Raw genomic sequence first — 21,505 nt, 5'->3', positions numbered from 1 at the left:
ACATAAGAAACCTCAGTAGATTCCCAGGGGCTTCTCTTAGAGAGAATTGTCACTTACACACAGGCCCCTTTTCCAATGCTTGCTAGCACCAGTTGCAATACTAACAGGGAGGTCACGATTATGGGGAATATATACATACAGAGTCATCCTATCCTAAGATATGTGACTCACCTTGCCAGATGCAGCGCATAAACCATAGGCATGTCCCACTGTGACCTTCCCCCAGAAAAAAACCTGCTGCGAACCAAGTTCCGCAAGTTTCCCCTTCACTTACCTGCTCCATGCCGCAGGACTTTGCACAGCAAGAGGTCCAATCTTCCCCCATCTCCGTGGGGCGTCTAGACCTTCAGGCCCTGGGTTCCTATGAAGGATCCACTGTCCTGGGCCCATATAGCACCCTGGCAACAGAAACATTAGGCCCCCAAAGGTTTCTAAGTTCTGGGCCCAGGGTCCAGCTCTCTGTGACAGAAAGCATTATGGGCTATACCCCAATGGTTTGGGGTCCGGTTGCTGACCACTTTAGCACTGAGGCCTTTGGACAGAACCGGTTAGCCCACCTTAATCCCAAGGATGTGGAGGCAAGCTAAACCATGACCAACACCTAAGACACTGGCGTAAAAACTGAGGTACTCCTCCTATGGGAGGGGGTTATATAGGGAGGGGCACTTCCTGTTTTTGAGATTGCCAGTGTCCATCACCTGAAGGTACTCCATATAACCCATATAGTAATGAATATGCCGCTCTGTGTCCCGTGATGTACGATAAAGAAAAAATGGTGGCTTTTAAGTCATGCAATTCGTGCAGCCAATGGCAAAAAGAGCATTTAGGTTAATGACAAGCAAAACATTTTTTTTTTCCCCTCTTGGGATTAACCTCGGTGCCCTACTTTTTGCCATTTCCTACTTTGAGGTGATCCTGCCCAGATCTTATGGGAACTGCAAAGGTGAACCTTGTTCCATCAATCAACTCCATTAATTCATCTATTTTTCATCCAACCCTTTACCGTTCATCTACTATTGCTAGAATTGGTTATACCACAGGCTCAGTTTTTATCCATGGACTAATTGTCATTACATTGTACAGGGCAGCACTGGATGTTTTGTGTGTTTTTTTTTTTTTTTTTTTTTTTTTTATACTTCTTTTTTTTTTTTTTACATGTATAGTGTTACCATTTGTGCAGCCATTTATCAAACAGATTTTTTGAAAAAAAAATCCTAAAATTTTAGGGTTTTATGAATTCTAAATTGCATGTACCTGAGAACCTGCCCCTGATGTTTTATAGGCGACTTATTAGAAGCCTTTACAGGTTAATAGTGTAATTGTGAGTGAGTAAAATATGGAGGCTGCTGCTAACCTTTCCTGAAACTACTTACCCGGCTACTTTTTTTTGTTTAATATGTTTTTATTGAAAGAGAAAGAAAGGTACATTCAAATACCACAACAAAGTAAAATACAAGAGAAATAAAGCATACAAAAAGTATACTGATAAATGCAATCAACATAATATTACAAAGAACCATAGCGGCTCATATCTATATAAAATCAGTTTTTATCAGGAAAATAAAAATAAAATAAAAATAAATAATTAAAATTAAATTCAGAGTAAGAGAGGGAAAAAAGGAGAGAGATAAAGGAGAGAGGTATCAGGGGGAGTGGGAGTGGGAGGGGGGGGGGGGTGAAGCCGGCACACATGGCAATAGTAATGGACAACTGGCAGAATCATTATATTCAGTAAAACCTCAGTGAAAGGGCAGGGCCACTACATTTAGTACAAGCAGGGACCCAAGTCAGTGGTATGAGGTTTTATGAAGTTTGAGAATCATGAGGGGGTAGGGAAATTATATCTTTATAGCGTTGAGTAGAAATAAATAAGGACCAGGGGGTCCAGGTTTTGGAGTATTGCTCACTAGTGTCTCTGGCAATATGGGTGAGTTCTTCCATGAGTCTAATCTCGGAGATTCTTTGTAACCATGATTTGATGGTGGGGATTGTGGGTTGGCCCCAGAGACGGGGGATGACAGCTTTAGCTGCATTAAGGAGGTGTGGGACAAGTGAACGTTTATATTTACCTATGGGTCTTGAAGTGGCATGAAAAAGAACTATCCACGGATCAAGGGGCAATTTCACTTCGGTGATCTGGTGTATCATATCTAATATTTCCACCCAGTAAGGCCGAATGGAAGGGCAGAGCCACCAGATGTGGGCATGGGTAGCATTCTGACCGCAGTTCCTCCAACAAAGTGGAGAGTTATTAGGGAACATGTGATGGAGTTTAACAGGCGTGTAGTGCCATCTAGTTAGGAGCTTGAAGTTAGATTCAGCCATGGAAGAAGCCAAAGAGGAGACATGTGTAAGTTTAAGCACTTTGTCTTTTGCTCTATCCGAGACACTAGCTCCCAAGTCTCCCTCCCATTTGGACAAGTATCCCGGGTATACAGGGTATTGCAAATCAATAAGGGCCCTGTAAAATTGGGAAATACAATGTATAGGGGGGTCTTTGTGGAGAAAGACCTGTTCTATACCATTGAGATCCTGAATACCCCGTAGTGGATGTGGAAGGGATCGGATGAAACAACTCAATTGATTGTATCTCCATCTGTCCAAGAATGAGGGTAAACCATGACCTAAAATCTCGGACAGAGGTCTAAGGCAATTGGCAGAGACAACATGATGTAGAAGGAGAGGTCCACCTGGTGACCATGCTTGAAAACCTGGGTCAATGGAACCTGGTGCAAAGTATTTATGGAATACTAATGGGGTTAATGGAGAATCGTATGACCATGTGAATTTCTTATGAAGACCGTCCCATACTTCTAAGGAGATTAGAGTAAGAGGCGAGGTATTAGGGGAAAAAGTTCTAAAAGAGCGTGGAATCCAAGGGGTCGCAGAGAGATCAGAATCGCTCAGGGAGTGCTCCAGTTGAACCCATAGTTTGGAGGAAGAAGCATACTTCCAGTCTGCCAAACGTGAAAGTATGACTGCTTGATAGTACATTTTAAAATTGGATAGAGATAGTCCCCCGGAGCATTTGGCCCTAAAAAGAGTCTCTCTGGACACCCTAGGACGCCCATCTCTCCAAATGAAGCGGGTGATCATGGTCTGTAAAAGAGTAAAGAAATCCATAGGAACTTTTATGGGGATCATTTGCAATATAAAGAGAACGCGGGGAAGTATGTTCATCTTGATTATGTTAACTTTACCTAACCATGAATGTGAAAGAGAGGACCATTTTCGGAGATCGTCTTTAATGGCGTTAAGGAGAGGGATATAGTTATGTCTAAAGAGGGAGTGAAGGTGAGGGGTCAGGTAGATGCCAAGGTATTTCATGCGTGCTGGTTCCCAACGAAAAGGAAATGGGGGTTTCAGCTGATCAGCTATAGGTTGGGGAACTGTTATATTTAGAATCTCAGATTTAGAAAGATTAATCTTGAAATTAGAAAGAGTCTGGAAGAAGGAGAATTCTGACATCAAACTTGGCAAAGAGATACGAGGCTGTTGAATAAAGAATAGAATGTCATCAGCGTAAGCTGCATATTTATGAACTCTAGTGCCAACCTTAATGCCATTAATGCTCCTATTATTTCTAATTGTGGCTAAGAAGGGTTCGAGCGAGATAGCAAATAAAAGAGGGGATAAAGGGCAGCCTTGTCTAGTTCCGTTATGTAATGTAAAGGAGTCGCTTAGGGAGCCATTGATACGTACTTGTGCAGTGGGGTTAGAATAAAGAGAAAAAATGCGATAAAACATCTTAGGGCCAAGACCAAAATGACGGAGAGTAGTTTTAAGGTAGTCCCAGTCCACCCTGTCAAATGCTTTTTCAGCATCAGTGGAAAGAAGGAGGGTGGGCTGGGAGCACCTCCGAACATAATGGATCAAGGACAGAGTGCGAAGAGAATTATCTCTGGCCTCTCTGTTAGGGATAAAACCAGTCTGATCAGCCGAAACCCATTTGGGTAAAAGGGGAAGTAACCTATTCGCTATAACCTTGGCAAAGAGTTTGGTATCGGTATTTAAAAGGGAAATGGGCCTATAACTACTGCATAGGGTAGGGTCTTTGTCTGGTTTAGGAATGACTGTGATGTGGGCAGATAAGGATTCAGGGCGAAGGGCAGACTTATGGGAAACGGAATTCGCGTAGGCCACAAGATGAGGAAGTAAAATATCACCAAACGTTTTATAATATAGGAGTGTGAAACCATCAGGTCCAGGGGCTTTACCTGAAGAAGAGGATTTCAGTGCACATTGAAATTCTTCTATGGAGAAGTTGGCTTCAAGGTCATTAAGGGCTGACCTAGACAGTTTAGGAAGGTTGGCCTCTCTAAGATAAGTAAGGATCCGTTTACGTTTTTCCGAGAGTGGTAAAGAGGCCAAACCACCTTCAACATTATATAAGGCTGCGTAAAATTCCTTGAAAGCCTTCGAGATTTGGGGAGTGGTGTGTACTAAATCTCCCGATGGTAGTTTTATTTTGTACTTACCCGGCTACTTGTGTTTTTTTTTTTTTTTTACCCTTTTTAGAGTCGCTGACCCCCAGCTTTCAGGTCAATAATTTAATTTCACTAAGACTCAAGACCCTTTCACATAAGCGGTCCACCTGTATTTTCAGGTGGACCCGATCAGGCCCTCTATTTTCTATGGAGTGGCAGATGTAAAGGATCCTGTGTCCATTTACACCTGCATACCTAAAATCCAAACTTGCAAAAACAGAAGGTGATCTGTGTCCTGTCCCTCCCCCCTCCGTCTGTATCAGAGGGCAGTTGGGTGTAAATGGACAGCCAGTTTACATCTGACTGCCCATAAAGCAGAGCAAGCTGAGGCCGTGTCCACTCTGCATAGGTGGATTTGGCTTTAATCTGTCATTTGCCTGCTCTCCTCGTTTCAGCAGGGGGTCGATGCAAAGATCCCCTGCTGAGAACCTGATCTGGCCTGTGTGAAAGCGGCCTTAAGTTGTACAGTGGTTTTTAGGGGAATATTGGAACCAGAATCTGGCAGTTGGCACTTTTGGAAGGCATGAGCATATAAAGGGAGCTAGTGCTATAAGAATTGATCGTATACAGATGGATCCTACTGACAGTAGAATTCCTAAAAAGCACATTTTTAATTGGTAAATACATAACGCTGCCACACTTTTCTATGATTGAAACAGTTTTGTTACTTTGGGTGGGACATGCATAAGGGGATATGTGGCATGCTTGGAAGTTAAAAATGTGAAACCCTGGGAACGGAGACATGCATACAGTAAATAAGTGAATCTTGGAAGAATTTCAAGTTTTTGTGAAACTACCTCCTGTAATCTGTACCAGTTTCCACGTATATGGCGCAATTGATGTTATGCACTTGAAGCAGTTGACTGGGCAACAAATCAAGACATTGGGTGACCCCTGACACTCCTACTAAACTGTTTCTCTTATTCAGCCTCACTTTATCTGAACCTCAATGTAATCTCGCATGTCTGAATTTAAATGGGCTGTAAAGGTTTGTTTTATGTTTCAATAGTTTTTATTGAAAGAAAGAAAAAGTATTACAACAATATAGATGCATCGCCACATATTCTGGAAGTGTCAATGAACACCTGAGAGGTCTCGATCACAGTACATAACACCTTATATTGTTTGGCATCATCATCATAACAAATAGGAAGAATACATAACAAAATACTTCAGGGTAAAACACAGGGTGTAGTCCCCCCCCAAATATTCAATGACCCAACCTAAGTAGGCCCATGACCCGTCAGTCAAGGGTCCCGGATCTGGAGACCCCAAATCCATCCTACCACCAATATTGCTATCCAGACGGGAGGGCCCGTATTAAGAATCTTCCGTAGGAAAGGTGGAGGCGCAAAGAAATGGGCAGAAACGTATATAGTAAAGAAAAAGTTTGTTTTAAAACAAATTATATATCTATCTATCTATCTATCTATCTATCTATCTTCGTTTCTCCTTAGTAAGCTTGCCCCAACATTTGGCAGGGGAGTTAGTCAGCCAGAACGGCTTACTGAGGAAAAAGAAGTGAAAAATTCAGACAAAGAAAAAAACATTTAGAAGGGTTCACTAAATTTTAAATTTCCAACAATGCACTAGCTTAAAACAAAAATATTTTCTTCTTAAAGTCTGACAGTAGCTGATAACGTAAAAAATAATGTTTTGCATTATAACTAGTTTGATACCTGTTGAAATCGAGCTGTTTTATTCACCTCCAGCACTCCTGAATCGTTGTTCTCACTAACTTCCTGGTTTGCGGTGCACATTCATTCTTGCTACATCACGGCCTATGAGAACTACAGTTCCCATTGGGCTTAGCCTCCATGCCTGTGAGGGATAAGAGAGCATCTTCACGCAGGGCTGTAGTCATAGGGAGGGGGTGAGCACATTCTGCTTTCCACCATGCAAAACGGCTCAGATGCTGGTGGAAAGCAAGAAGAGGAGTGACAGGAAATGACATTTTCAAACCTGGATTACTATATTTTGGAGGTCAAAAGGAAAAACGAGGTAAGTGATATTTAAATGCTCTAGCTTACAGCAATCAATTGATCTAATAAACTAACCTTTAGTGTTCCTTTTAAAGGAACCCATTTCGAAAATGATGAACGAACCTTTACAAACCCCTTTAATTCCCTCCCAATGCTTTGACCTAAATACTATAATAACTTCAATGGCGGTGGTAATATGCAATGACTAATAGTTTTTCTGCCTATTGCAGTATTGTGGAGATTGCAGCTTGCCATTCCTCTCACACTTCTGCTGCCAAGACCCAGAGTGGACAAGTATACATGTGGGGCCCATGCCGTGGCCAGATCGTCCTTTCTCCTCTGCTCACAAACTTTACTTGTACGGATGACGTGTTTGCCTGTTTCTCAAATCCGCCTGTGATGTGGCGAATGCTTTCTATAGGTAACTTTATTTAGAACTTTTGGAAATGCAGGTATCAAATGAATCTGTCAGATCAGTCAGCCCTAGTACACGGTGAATCAAACCTTTGTTGAATATAAGCTGAATCACATGTCTGCTTCTTTGTTGATAATGAAATCTGCCCAGGTTGCCAGTTCTGTGTACTTGACACAAGCTATATAAGTGGTCTCCATTTTACCGATTTTTACATTACAAGGAATCTAGCCAGAGGTATTGCATTCTGTTTAAGACCACTTTCACACTGAGGCGCATTTCAGGTGTTTTCACGCTAAAAACGGCGCCTAAAAATCTTACAAATTTATTTCCATTTAACCACTTGCCCACTGGGTTAATTCTGGCACTTCTCTCCTTCATGTAAACATCACAATTTTTTTTGCTAGAAAATTAATCAGAACCCCCAAACATTATATATTTTTTTTAAGCAGACACCCTAGGGAATAACATGGCGGTCATTGCAACTTTTTTTTTTCCGCACAGTATTTGCGCAATAATTTTTCAAACGCTTTTTTTGGGGGAAAAAAACGGTTTCATGAATTAAAAAATAACAGTAAAGTTAGTCCAATTTTTTTTGTATAATGTGAAAGATAATGTTACGCCGAGTAAATAGATACCTAACATGTCACGCTTTAAAATTGCGCACATTCATGGAATGGCGCCAAACTTCGGTACTTAAAAATCTCCATAGGTGACGGTTTAATTTTTTTTACAGGTTACTTTTTTCGAGTTTCAGAGTAGGTCTAGTGCTAGAATTGTTGCACACGCTCTAACGCACGCAACGATACCTCACATGTGGGGTTTGAACAGTGTTTACATATGTGGGCGGGACCTGCATGCGTGTTCGCTTCTGCGCGCGAAATATCGAGGACATGGGGCGTTTTGAACATTTTTATTTACTTAATTCTTATTTTTACACTCAAAAAAAAAAAAAAAAAATTTGGATCCTTTTGAATGTAAACATACCTTGTAATAGGAATCACTGTGACGGGTCCTCTTTATGGAGAGATATGGGTTCAATAAGACCCCACATCTCTCCTCCAGGCTTACAAGCATGAAATCGGTGAAAAAAATCACCGATCACATGCCGACAGCCGCGATTGCAGCTTTGTTTACTTCCGTGTACCGGGCGTGACGTCATAACGTCGCGCCCGGTCCTCCGACGGTAATAGAGATGACTGTGACCGTCATCTCTATGGTTCTGCAGCGGACGCGGACCGATTCGCTCTCCGGGCCCCCGATGGCACGGGAGAGCCCGGAGAAGCACCGGTGGGAGGGGGGGGCGTCCCCTCCCGCTGCCTATAAGAACGATCAAGCGGTGGAACCGCCGCTTTGATCGTTCTTATGGTGCAGAGAATCGGCGGCTGAAGACGGGGATATCTGAATGATGCCTGTAGCTGCAGGCATCATTGAGCTATCACCGCTCAAAGTGGAGGACGTCCCAGGGACGTTCTTGGTGGGAAAGAGGTTAAATAAATTAATGCTTTCACACTGGGGGAGTGTGCTGGCAGGGAAGTGGAAAACTCCCATATCCATTGAAATTAATGAAAAACTCTTCAAAAGAGCTCAGTTACTGGCATTACCTGAGGCACAATCTATATTTCAAGATATGCACACTGGAGAGGCTTGGCTGGGTTGTCAATCCCCAGAAATCTGGTTTCAGCCCTCCAGCTCAACCAGAACATTTGGTGTGTGCATGTGTTTTCAGGCCGATTGGGCACATGCTTAATCACTTATATACAGGGCATTTTCACCCCCTTCCTGCCCAGACCAATATTTATTTTCCAACGCGGTCGTGCGACGTGGCTCCCAAACAAAATTGATGCCCTTTTTTTTCCCCATAAATAGAGCTTTCTTTTGGTGGAATTTGATCACCTCTGCGTTTATTTTTTGCGCTATAAACAAGAGCGACCATTTTGAAAAAAACACTTACTTTTTGATTTTATAAATATCATTATTTTTTCCCCTCAGTTTAGACCGATACGTATTCTACATATTTTTGGTAAAAAAAATCGCAATAAGCAGATTTGATCAGTTTGCGCAAAAGTTCTAGCGTCTACAAAATGGGGAATAGAATTGTGGCTTTTTTTTTTTACTAGCTGAATACCCGGCGTTGCCCGGTCTTCCTATCTTAACCTTTTGGGGAGGAAAATCATAGTAATATAAATATACCCATCTTTTATATAAGGGTGTAGGTAAGGGTTAATTTAACTGTCATATATTTTTATTTGGCATATAAGTAATATGTGTACCAGGTATTATTGAAATATCTCCAGGCGTACAGAAGTTATGTGGGAACATACATTTCCCATTGATTTGCATGGGACTTTAAACAAAAACCCCGACCCTCACAAATGGGGGTAGTTAAGGGATAAATTAACTATCCTATAGTTTAAGTGGACATATAAGTAACATGTGACCAAGTGTTATCGAAATATGTACAGCCGTTTGGAAGTTATGAAGTAACATGTATTTCCCATAGAGTTGAATGGGACTTTAAAGGAAAACCCCGACCATGGCAAATGGGGGTGGGTAAGGGTTAAACCACCTATCCTATGTTTGTTGCTGACATATAAGTAACATGTGTGCCAAGTTTCATGTTAATATCTTTAGCCGTTTGGACGTGATGCTGGAACATACATACATATGTTGAGTTTTTTATATATATATATATATATATATATATTAGTAATGGCGGCGATCTGCGTTGTGTTTTTTTTTTTTTTTTATTGTGACCATGACATTGCGGCAGACATATCGGACACTTTTGACACATTTTTGGGACCATTTACACAGCGAGTACTGCTATAAAACTGCACTGATTACTGTGTAAATGTGACTGGCAGGAAAGGGGTTCACACTAGGGGGTGCTGAAGGGGTTAAATATGTTGCCTAAAGTGTGTTCTAACTGTTAGGGGGACTCACAAGGGGAGGAGATCGATGTGTTCCTCTGTACTGGGAACACACATCAGTCTCCACCGCTGACATGGCATGGATCTGTTTTTACACACACAGATCCATGGTCCTGCAGTGATTGTGGGCGTGCCCCCTAGCGGCCAGAAAAGCAAGGACGTCATATGACATCCAGTCTGAAGGACGAAAGGTTCCCGCCGACGTCATTTTACTATGACTCGGTAGGTAAGTGGTTAAAGTGTGATTGGGGTTATCAGGAGGTAGTTGAAATTGACTGCTGCAGCCAAGACTCACAATTTTGTCCTTGTAGAAGGACCATAGAAGGGGTCATGCAGCTTTTGAGTCCTGCTTTTCAGGTTTGGGTTTCTCACCCTATCTCTAAAGACTATGGTTTAAAAGGAAAGGTTCCACCTTTTCAACTGATCCCATTCTACTAGTATTGGTGACTCCTATACCAGCTGTAGGGCGTCGGTGGCTCAGGTCTACCAGGCTGCAACCTGGTCTTCGGTTTTCTTTTGCAAGACTTTGCCAGGTTGTATGTTGGAGCTGTTGCACATGCTACCTTGGTTAGCAGTATTTTGCGGACTACTGGGTTTTTGGCTTGTCGGCAGTTTCCATGTGTCCCTCCCCTCACAGGCATTGTTTTAGGACATCCCTATGAGTAGGGAATATGGCCAATGTACGATAAAAAAATCGTTTTTGACTTTCCCGTAAAATCCTTTTCTTGGGGTACATTACAGGACACTCTGTGCTTGCTAAAGAACTGAGGTACTTGTGCATTGGAGGGGTTTATAGGCGAGAGGAGTTTGTCTTTTTGCTAGTGTCCAATCACCTGTTGGTGGCTCATAACCCTATGAGTAAAGAATGTGTCCCTGGGTCCTGTGATGTACTACAAGAAATGGAGTTTACAGGAAAGTAAACAATCCAGTTTTTCTGGGACCTTTTCATATGTGGTGGGAATATCCTATCCTATCCCTACCATGTACCTCTGCAGAAACATCAGTTTAAGGCTTGATCGCACAAACTCATTAAAGTAATGCACATTAAATGAATTGGTGTGATGCATTGCCATTTCTTAATGGCACCCCAGTGCACCTGTCAACAGATGTGCAGTGCGCTTCCAATATGTGCATGCACAATCTTTGGGCAGCGCACTGTAAAGTTCTCTATGGTCTACGTCCTTTCTCATGCCGTAGGAAGTCAGTTATTCTGCGCTGTGATCGGCTTTTATTAGTGAACAATCGTTTGTCATTTATTGTAGTAGGAGCTGCTAAGATCACAATGCGCGCCAGCAGAGATCACTTGGAGTGTTTTTAAAAAAAAATAAAAAATCATGCTTTGCTTGAGTGACCAAACAATGCATGTTAAAGTGTGGTCTGACCATCAGCAAACAGTCTCTTGGCCAATTTCATTCGCATACAGCAGGGGTCTCCAAACTGCGGCCCGAGGGCCAGATGTGGCCCTTTGCTTGCTTCTATTCAGCCCTTGGGGTGCTATTGCTTCCACTGATATGAGGCACTATTCCTCACACTGACACCAACAATGGGGCCCTATTTCTTCCACTGATGCCAATGATGGGATACTATTCCTCCTAATAGGGGCACCACTCTGCCTATTGACCACCAATCCTGAGGCCATATTTATTGTCACTAATGCCAAAATGTTCTGCCCCTGCTGGCCACAAACCGGCCCTCCTAAAGTCTGAAGGACAATAAACTGGCTCTTTGCTTGAAGTTTGGAGACCCCTGAAATACAGTATCTCACAAGTGCGGACATCCCTTACCTTTTTTGTAAATATTTTATATCTTTTCATGTGACAACACTGAAGAAATGACACTTTGCTACAATGTAAAGTAGTGAGTGTACAGCTTGTATAACAGTGTAAATTTGCTGTCCCCCCTCCAAAATCAACACACAGCCATTAATGTCTAAACCGCTGGAAACAAAAGTGAGTACACCACTAAGTAAATGTCCATTTTGGGAGACTGGCGAAATTTCAACCCACACGGAGTACGGCCTGCCCCATGTGTGCCGCCGATGCGGCCTCATTCTACCACTTGTTGTGGCACTGCCCTGATGTGCAGGCCTATTGGCTGCAGGTAACACAGTTTCTCCATGACAATATGGGATCACCGGTGGGTATGGACCCCAAATTATGTTTGCTGGGACTGGTCCCCGATGTGGACATAGATAAATACCAGAATATTTTCATTTGTGAAACACTATTCATGGCCAGAAAGGTGGTGGCAAAGGCATGGATGAGGGATAGGGCCCCAACACTGGAGGACTGGAAAAGGGAGGTGAACACCACTCTTCCCTATAGGAAGATGATTTACATTCATAGAGGGCGCCCACAGAAGTTCTCCAGTGTGTGGGACAGGTGGCTGGAGGATGGGGAAACTTGCACGGTATGAGTCTCTGGCAGGTGGTGACGGTATGGAGAAAGAGGGTGGCGAGGGTGAGTTGGCACTCGGGTTGGATATCTGGAGTGTGTAGGGTTTCTTACTATAAGCCTGGGAATGCTGAGCTCATGTACACAGGGAGAGGCGTGAAATGATATGTGAGCCTGAATTGTACACTGTTTATTTGTACAAGTGTGTCAGATACTGATCATTGTCGATCAAATGCATACCATGTTTGTACCTCTAATTTTTCTACATCTTAATAAATTTGATTTTAAAGTAAAAAAAAAAAAATGTCCATTTTGGGCCCAAAGTGTCAATATTTAGTGTGGCCACCATTTTTTTTTTTTTATATTTTTTTTTTTTTCAGCACTGCCTTATCCCTCTTGGGCATGGAGTTCATCGGAGCTATACAGGTTGCTACTGGAGTCCTCTACCACTCCTCAATGACGACATCATGGAGCTGGTGGATGTTGGGAGACCTTGGCAATCTTATAGCCTAGGCCATCTTTATGTAGAGCAACACAATATATATATATATATATATATATATATATATATATATATATATATATATATATATATATATATATATATATATATATATATATATATATATATATATATATATATATATATATATATTTTTATTTTTTCAGATCCTCAGTTCTTTGCCATAAGGTGTCATGTTAAACTTCCAGTGACCAGTAAGAGCGATAACAAATTCAGCACAATTATTCCCCATTCACACCTGAGACCTTGTAACGCTAACGAGTCGCATGACACTGAGGAGGAAAATGGCTAATTGGGCCCAATTTGGACATTTTCACTTAAGGGTGTACTTGCTTTTGCTGCCAGTGGTTTAGACATTAATGGCTGGTATTTTGAGGGGACAGCGAATATAGTGTGTTTTTTATTTTATTTTTTTTAATACAAGCTAATTTACTTTGTAGCAAACTGTCATTTCTTTAGTGTTCGATGAAAAGAGAAAATATGTACTCACCTTTGTGAGATATCGTACATCTGATTTTTATCTGAAGTCTATGCCCATCTTATGTGTGTACCGTATTTGCCGGCGTATAAGACGACTGGGCGTATAAGACGACCCCCTAATTTTCCAGCTAAAATTTGGGTTTTGGGATGTACTCGCTGTATAAGACTACCCCCTTCCTACTAGTCATGCCTTACCTCACTGTGTCCCATTGCATGCCTCACTGTGTCCCATTGCATGCCTCACTGTGTCCCATTGCATGCCTCACTGTGCCCCATTGCATGCCTCACTGTGCCCCATTGCATGCCTCACTGTGTCACTGCTTACCTTATCGGTGACCTGCAGACCGCGTCCGTCCATTTTTCAAAAGCCGCGCCCCTCGTTCTGCTGTTCCATGATAGGCCGAACACTCCGCTTCCCAGGAGACACTGTGTTTAGTGTTCCGCCTATCACGGATGCCCTCTCGTCCTCGGACGAGAGGGCATCCGTGATAGGCGGAACACTAAACAGTGTCTCCTGGGAAGCGGAGTGTTCGGCCTATCACGGAACAGCAGAAAGAGGGGTGTGGCTTTTCAAAAAAGGACGGCCGCGATCTGCATGTCACGGTCCGGGATAAGGTAAGCATTAGGTTACCGGCGTATAAGACCCCCGACTTTGAAGAATTTCAGGGGTTAGAAATTCGTCTTATACGCCGGAAAATACAGTATGTAATTTTAGTTATTTTTGTGGTTCTCGTACAAATGCAACCACTTAAGAATGCTGACATTTGTAAAGTTTGACTAATTTTTTGAATACTTCATCTAGAACCTGAAGAGTATTTAACCGTTGCAGAGTCTCTGAGAAAGGAGTTTGATAGTGAAGAAACATCTGATCTGAAATTCAGAGTCGATGGAAAAGATATACACGTTCATCGGGCAGTCTTGAAAATAAGGCCAGTATATAACTTTGTAGTGAGTTTCTATAGCTTTTGAGCCAGTTGTGCTTTGGTCTATGCATTTAATATTTTTTTCCTAAGGTGCTTGCTGCACATTGCACCTGCGATCAGCAGATCATGGGTGCAATGGCCAGATCCTGCGGTCTCCTTGTACGAGCAGTCGGTTAACTGAGAGCAGGCAGATCAATGCACTACAAGGACACTCGCCAGTGCCCTTGCAGCCCATTGAAAACTGCAAGTCGGCCACAATGGATGACTGTACTTGTAGGCATTCATTTACAGAAAACTGAACGAATGATGCAGTTGTCTGGGCACAGCTACAATGTTTTCAATTGAAAGGGATTGTGGGGAAAGATCCCCAGCCTGCTATCACAGGGAGAGGGGAGCAGGTGAAACATGTAGCATATTCCAAAGGAGAACTTGTTGTTTAAGGTGAGAGGAGCGTTGCGAGTGATAAAGGCACGTAAACTGAGCACGGTGTCGGGGCTCGGCAGCCATGATAAACTGTGCTCAGTTTACAGGGTAGAGGGAGGGTAGGATCAACCAGGTATATTAGAATTGTATAAGGGGGCCAAATTACACAAAACAAGCGCATGCTTTAACCACTTAAGCCTCGGACCATTTTGTAGCTAAAGGACCAGGCCCCTTTTTGCGATTCGGCCATGCGTCGCGGGGGGGGAGAGAGATATACAAAATGGGGATCGTTTATGGCATTTTTATTCTGTGACTGCGACATTATGGCGGCCACTATTTTGGGACCATTGTCATTTTTAAAGCGATTGGTGCTGTGAAAATGGCAGTGAAGTGGTTAACCTGTAGGGGGCACTGCAGGGGTTAAGTCTTCCCTAGGAACTGATTCTTACTGTAAAGGGCGTGACGTCGCTGATCGTTGTTCCCTATGTCGGGGAACCGATCACTGGCACTATAAAGAACAGGGAAAGGTTTGTTTACACTTGCCTCTCCCCGTTCTTCAGCTCTGTGACCCAATCGCGGGACACCGGCGGCGATTGGGTGCCACGGAGCTCAGGGCCGGGTCGCGGGGCGCATCCCACGGCTGCGATCTTAAAGGGGGTGTACATGTATGCCCTTGTGCCCAGCCTTGCCATTCTGCCGACGTACATTGGCGTACGGCGGTCCTTAAGTGGTTAAGGGAACGGGATCCTTTTTTATTTTATTTTTTTTCCACAGATGCTCGATAGGATTGACGTTTTTTTCACTGTATTTCTCCTCTTAGATGTGAGCACTTCCGCACCATGTTCCAGTCTCACTGGAGTGAAAGCTCCATGGAGGTTATAGAAATTGACCAGTTTTCCTATCCAGTGTACTATGCCTTCCTACAATACCTCTATACAGATGCTGTAGACCTGCCGCCAGAGGACGCCATAGGTATTCTTTTTAGAAATGTTGTGCAGATATGGTGTGCGCCTTTTTCCACCATTAGCAGTTAATATGCCCCCACACTGCCTTTTTTTTATTCAAATATGTATGACTGTTGGATATAAGTAATGTAATTTTTAAAGTTGCTTTGAAAATTAGACTTGTAAGATGTACAGGTGAAATTCGAAAAATTGTGCAAAAGTTAATATTTCACTAATGCAACTTAAAATGTGAAACGAATATGAGACTCATTACATGCAAAGCAAAATGGTTCTAGCCGTGATTTGTCATAATTGTGGTGATTATGGCTTACAGCTCATGAAAACCCCAAATCCACAATCTCCGAAAATTAGAATATACATGCAAAAAATAAAACAAGGATTGTACATAGAACAATATCGGACCTCTGAAAATTATAAGCATGCATATGTACTCAGTACTTGGTTTGGGCCCCTGTTGCAGTAATTACTGCCTCAATGCAGCGTGGCATGAAAGCTATCAGCCTGTGGCACTGCTGAGGTGTTATGGAAGACCAGGATGCTTCAATAGCGCCCTTCAGCTCTTCTGCATTGTTCAATCTCATGTCTCATCTTAATCTTGACAATGCCCTATAGATTCTCTATGGGGTTCAGGTCAGACAAGTTTTCTGGCCAATCAAGCACAGTAATCTAACGGTCATTGAACCAGGTTTTGGTATATTTGGCAGTGTGGGCAGGTGCCAAGTCCTGCTGGAAAATTAAGTCAGCATCCCCATAGACCTCGTCTGCGGAAGGAAGCATGAAGTGCTCCAAAATCTCCTGGTAGATGGCTGCGCTGACCCCGGACTTAATGAAGCACAGTGGACCAACACCAGCAGATGACATGGCTCCCCAAATCAACAGACTGTGGAAACTTCATGTGTGCCTCTCCATTCTGTCTCCATACTCTGGCTCCTTGGTTTCCAAATGAGATGCAAAATTTGCTCTCATCAGAAAAGAGGACTTTGGACCACTGAGCAACTGACCAGGTCTGTTTTTCTTTAGCCCAGGTAAGACGCTTCTGACAATGTGTGTTCAGGAGGCTTGACAAGAGAAATACGACATTTGAAGCCCATGTCCAGGATCCGTCTGTGTGTGGTGGCTCTTGATGCACTGACTCCAGCCTCAGTCCACTCCTTGTGAAAGTCCCCAACACTTTTGAATGGCCCTTTCCTGACAATCCTCTCCAGGCTGCGCTCATCCCTGCTGCTTGTGCACCTTTTTCTTCCACACTTTTCCCTTCCACATAACTTTCTATTAATGTGCTTTGATACAGCACTTTGGGAACATCCAACTTCTTTTGTAATTACCTTTTTTGAGGCTTTCCCTCCTTATGGAGGGTGTCAATGATTTTTTGCACAACTGTCAGGTCAGCAGTCTTTCCCATTTCTTGTGATTCCTACTGAACCAGAATGAGATCATTTAAAGGCTCAGGAACCCTTTGCAGGTGTTATGGCTTAAAGGGGTTGTAAATGTTTGTTTGTCTTTTATTTTCTAAATAGGTTCCTTTAAGCTAGTGCATTGTTGGTTCACTTACCTTTTCCTTCGATTTCCCTTCTAAATGTTTTTTCTTTGTTTGAATTTCTCACTTCCTTTTTCTCCTCAGTAAGCTTTCCGCCATCATCCGAGCGGTGGAAAGTCATTTAGAACACCTTACTGAACAGCTTACTGAACACCTTACTGAGGAGGAACAGGACGTGAGAAATTCAGACAAGGAAAACAAAAAAAGACATTTAGAAGGGAAATGGAAGGAAAAGATAAGTGAACCAACAATGCACTAGCTTAAAGGAACCTATTTAGAAAATAAAAAATTAACCTTTACAACCCTTTAATTGGCTGATTAGAGTGGAACACTTTGAGCCTAGAATATTGCACCTTTTAACAATATTCAAATTTTCTGAGATTGTGGGTTTGGGGTTTTCATGAGTTGTAAGCCATAATCATCACAATTATGACAAATCACGGCTAGAACTATCTTGCTTTGCATTTAATGAGTCCATTTCATATTAGTTTCACCTTTTTTAAGTTGCATATTTTAAAGTGTCTGCTGCCAAACAATGTTTTTATAAATGGTCTCCTGTAAAGTATTGAAAAGGTTGTAAACCCTTTACAACCACTTTATGCTACAGGTAAGCCTATAATAAGGCTTTGCTGGTAGCTACCCAGGATATCGTTTATACCTCCAAGGTTCCGGAGATATCCCCTGCATGTGCTAATGTCAACGGCACATGCAAACTGAAGCAATGGCACTTATGTGCCGTTGCTTCAGTCAGCGTCGGAGTGACATCATTGCGGCTCTTGGCACCGGAGCCGCGATGCCTGGAAGTAACCCCCGGAAGAGATCCGCCGGGGGGGTTAAGAGGACTGCTGTGGGGCTTTGATCTAAGGTAAGTAATTCATAATGAGCTAGTATGCATACTGGCTCATTATGCCTTTGTCTTGCAGGGTGTGTGTTTTTAAGGGTTTACAAAAACTTTAACACTACTTGTATGTTCCTTGAGTTATCCTCAATCTAGCTGAGCTGCAGAGTAGACCTGCACGATTAATCGCGGAGAGAATCGCGATTTTGATTCTCCTCCTCCGCGATCTCCCCTCAGAATGACCGACGATTCTCCTACATGTCACCGCCGTCCACGTAACCAGTGTGGAACGCAAATGCCGCCGACATCGAAACTGACGTCAGCAGCCTGCGCCGCTGGATAGATGCCTGAGCTTCTCTCACAACAGTAGTTTGTATCCATGCGCCACCCAGTGGTTGCCGGCGGTACTGCTTCTGATGTATTAAACCTTCTCACAGTTCTGTACAACTGTGTGTATGCATGCGCCACCCAATGGTTGCTTGCAGTACTGCTTCTGATCTATAAAAAAAGAGACCAGTGATATGTGTATAATGTTAAAGACCATATAACTCCTATGAAAAAATCTGAATCAAAGTTTTATTCTGCTTTTTTCATAGGAGTTATATGATCTTTAACATTATAGACATATCACTGGTCTCTTTTTTTATATATTCATATTTTCAGATAAATCACAGGTTTATTTATTATTTTTTTTTGGGGGGGGGGGGGGGGGTTCTGGCATTACATTTTTGAGAATCGTGAGAGAATCGTGATCTTTTGTCTAAGCAAAAGAATCGTGATTCTCATTTTGACCAGAATCGTGCAGCCCTACTGCAGAGGATGAATTTTCATCTAGCTGACAAACTTCGGTATTTTAAAGTATTTAGGGTGTCTGGTCCCCTGCTGCATAGTATGGCTTAACCCGCTGGCCTGCTACATTATTATAAGGCACTGTAGCCGGCTGCGGTATCCATAGCATTCAGAGCGGGCATTAAGACCCCCAGATGTGTCTTGGAGAAGATTAAAGATGCTACTATTGGTTAATACTTTTCATATCCATAAACGGTTTACTTATGGTGCCTTTGCTATAACTATTCCTTTTTTTGTAGTTTTCTTCACCCACTAATACTTTAGGAGCATCTAAAGGCTTTCTCTAGGAAGCCCCTGCACTGGCCCTGACCTCGCCAAGGTGAAGCTGTCTGAAGTTCCCAACAGCTGAAGTTCCCAACAGCTGAAGTACATGACAGCAGTAAGGTCCAATGGTTGGCACGGGCAGAGAAATTGTACGGTTTACTTTCTGGAGGCTTCACAGGCAGCATCAATGTGGGCTGTCAAGTGAAACCTACAGGGCTATTGCTATCGAAAAACAAAACGAGTTGCTATAGTAAGGGCACCATCAGTATGTGTTCTCATTTATGTGAGCAGCTTGAAATGTTTGACGGGGTCTTTAAAATTGACCTGTTCTTCCCTACTTGGTCAAAAAACAAATTCACATTGAAATCTGGACGTATAGAGTATTTATGGAAAGCCAGGGTTAAGAATACAAAGATGCAGATTAGCAGAAGGGATCGAGACTGGTCAGAAGATGCATTTCATATACTATGGAATAGACTATAGATGCAGGAAGGAAGCGGTCTCTGCCCATAGAAATATGGAGCTTGACCTAAAGTGGTATTGAAGGAAAATAAAAATTGCGAACATGTATTCTTGCTCTGTGCAATGGTTTTGTACAAAGCAGCCCTGATTCTCCTCTTGGGTCCCCCGCCAGTGCTCCTGGCTACTCTACTTAGAGTGCCCAATAGCAATGACTCCCACAAAAGCTGCTTGGGGTGGGGGGGCATGCTCAGGAGGAAAGGGCTAAACGCACAGGCGGAGAACCCAGAAATTGGAGGATCGGGGGCTACTCTGTGCAAAACCATAGCACAGAACAGGTAAGGCTAACACAATTTAAAGGCCAAGTTAACTTTTTTTTTTTCACATGGCAAAATGTGTTTGCTTCTGTGTTTTGGTGTGCCGTTGCCAATTAATGTCACTAAAAGCACAACTAGTAATTTTAGGTGTATAAAGGTGGCTATACACTATACAATCTGATTGTACAATCTCCTTTAGATTCCCAAAATGTATATCATAGGACGAAACTACTATCTAGCCAATCAGGCAGGCCCTTGAACTACAGAATTGGCAGATCCAAAAGAGGTTGTACAATTAGATTGCATAATGTATGGCCACCTTTTATACACCTAAAATTACTAGTTGCGCTTTCAGTGCCATGAAGACACCAACACACATTTGGCATGTGAAATGAATGGCAAATGCTGCAAAATGCATAGTAAACACGCAGCCCACATCTCTAAAATGTACCACAAGCCACATATAGCACAGCCCATTTAAATCGGCAGGCTGCCCTATGCGTGCGACAGGAAAAACGAGACCCAAAATGTGCGTTCCCACTATGCTAGATGTGAATGGGAGTAAAATCGCCTCCAGCAGTTTGTGTCTCCCTCCCCGCGTTCTCCTCCCGTCTTCTCAGCGCCGCCATCTTCACCTGCCTCCTCACCCTCGTTCTGGCGGTACTGTGTGAGCTTCGCTGCGGCTGATTGACTTTTTTTGAGGGGGGGAAATGGTAGCGGGGGCGGCAGCCAGAGCAGGGCGGGAAGAAGGTCTTCAGGCTGATATCAGGGACAGGGCCCAGGAGGACGAAGATGGCTGCGGACATCCGTGTATAGGCCAAAGCCGCGGACTTTCCTGAATGCCGCCGCCGTATGAGAGGGTCGCCGCTCCGTTGGGGCCGCTGGGTGTCCAAGGCCAGGCAGGATGTAAGGAAGGACTCTAGGCCCGAAACAAGAATGGGGCCCAGCGTTGCATCCGGAATTGGGAGGACCAAGATGGGCGCGGACCTCCATGTGTAGGCCGAAGCCGCAGTTGGGGAGAATCGCTGGGGCCGCCAGATGTCTGGATAGCAGAAAAGGTCAGGGAGGGTGTACGGAGGGTCCTCAGGTAGGTAGTCGACTTGGATGGGAGGATAAACAGTGGAGGATTAATAGTTAATAGGAGTACTGGATGGAGCCTAGAGTACACACGTCCTACTCCATGCTGTTGCAGGGCACGCCTCCCGCCTCCACCCTCACTAAAGAAAACTCATGTGGGAATGCGAGTTCCTGCTATGCTGAGATGTGAACGGGGCTTGACAGCTGAGTTTCTGTCCACTTCCTCCTATTTACTTGTATAAAGATGGCCATACACTATGCAATCTGATTTGTGTATTTGGTGAGAAGGGGTGATCACTGATTGCATTTCATTTTAAAAACGTGCAGCTGGGAATGGGAGGGTGGATGATGCAGGGTGTGTCAACTCCTTCCTGTGTCATGACCTACAGTCAGTAAGGACGTAAGACAGAAGCAATAGATATGTTTTGAATCATGACTGTAGGACAGGAAGGCACGTGTCTGTAGATTTTCTGGAAAGCTTTGATTTTGCAAATGAAATGAATACTATATTGGTGCATAGGGGAGCTGGAATTTAGAAGGAAAAAACTTGAAACATAACTTTGCCTTTAAAGTGGGAAACTATGTAGTTGGTGATTCTAACGTTGTGACTGTCTGTGTTCATATGAGGCATTCTTTTTGTATA

The 21,505-nt window shown here is 43.2% G+C and overlaps 1 protein-coding gene across 4 annotated transcripts in view; it reads left to right on the top strand.

The window, feature by feature from the left end:
- Positions 1-21,505, top strand: part of RCBTB1 (RCC1 and BTB domain containing protein 1) — an 82,634-nt gene that overhangs the window by 48,963 nt on the left and 12,166 nt on the right. For 3 of the 4 annotated variants that reach the window (XR_005747362.1, XM_040340434.1, XM_040340437.1), the window contains exons 8-10: positions 6,700-6,890; positions 14,013-14,139; positions 15,377-15,528. Coding sequence is in view for 3 of the 4 variants with exons in the window: in XM_040340434.1 (XP_040196368.1) it covers positions 6,700-6,890; positions 14,013-14,139; positions 15,377-15,528 (470 nt within the window). In the remaining variant the exon portion in view is untranslated. The remainder of the gene's footprint in view (positions 1-6,699; positions 6,891-14,012; positions 14,140-15,376; positions 15,529-21,505) is intronic. The other variant, XM_040340436.1, reaches the window with a different exon arrangement.

This window comes from Rana temporaria, chromosome 2 (genome assembly GCF_905171775.1).
Source record: "Rana temporaria chromosome 2, aRanTem1.1, whole genome shotgun sequence".
NCBI classification, from domain to species: domain Eukaryota; kingdom Metazoa; phylum Chordata; class Amphibia; order Anura; family Ranidae; genus Rana; species Rana temporaria.
This window is presented reverse-complemented; position numbering and strand designations above follow the sequence as displayed.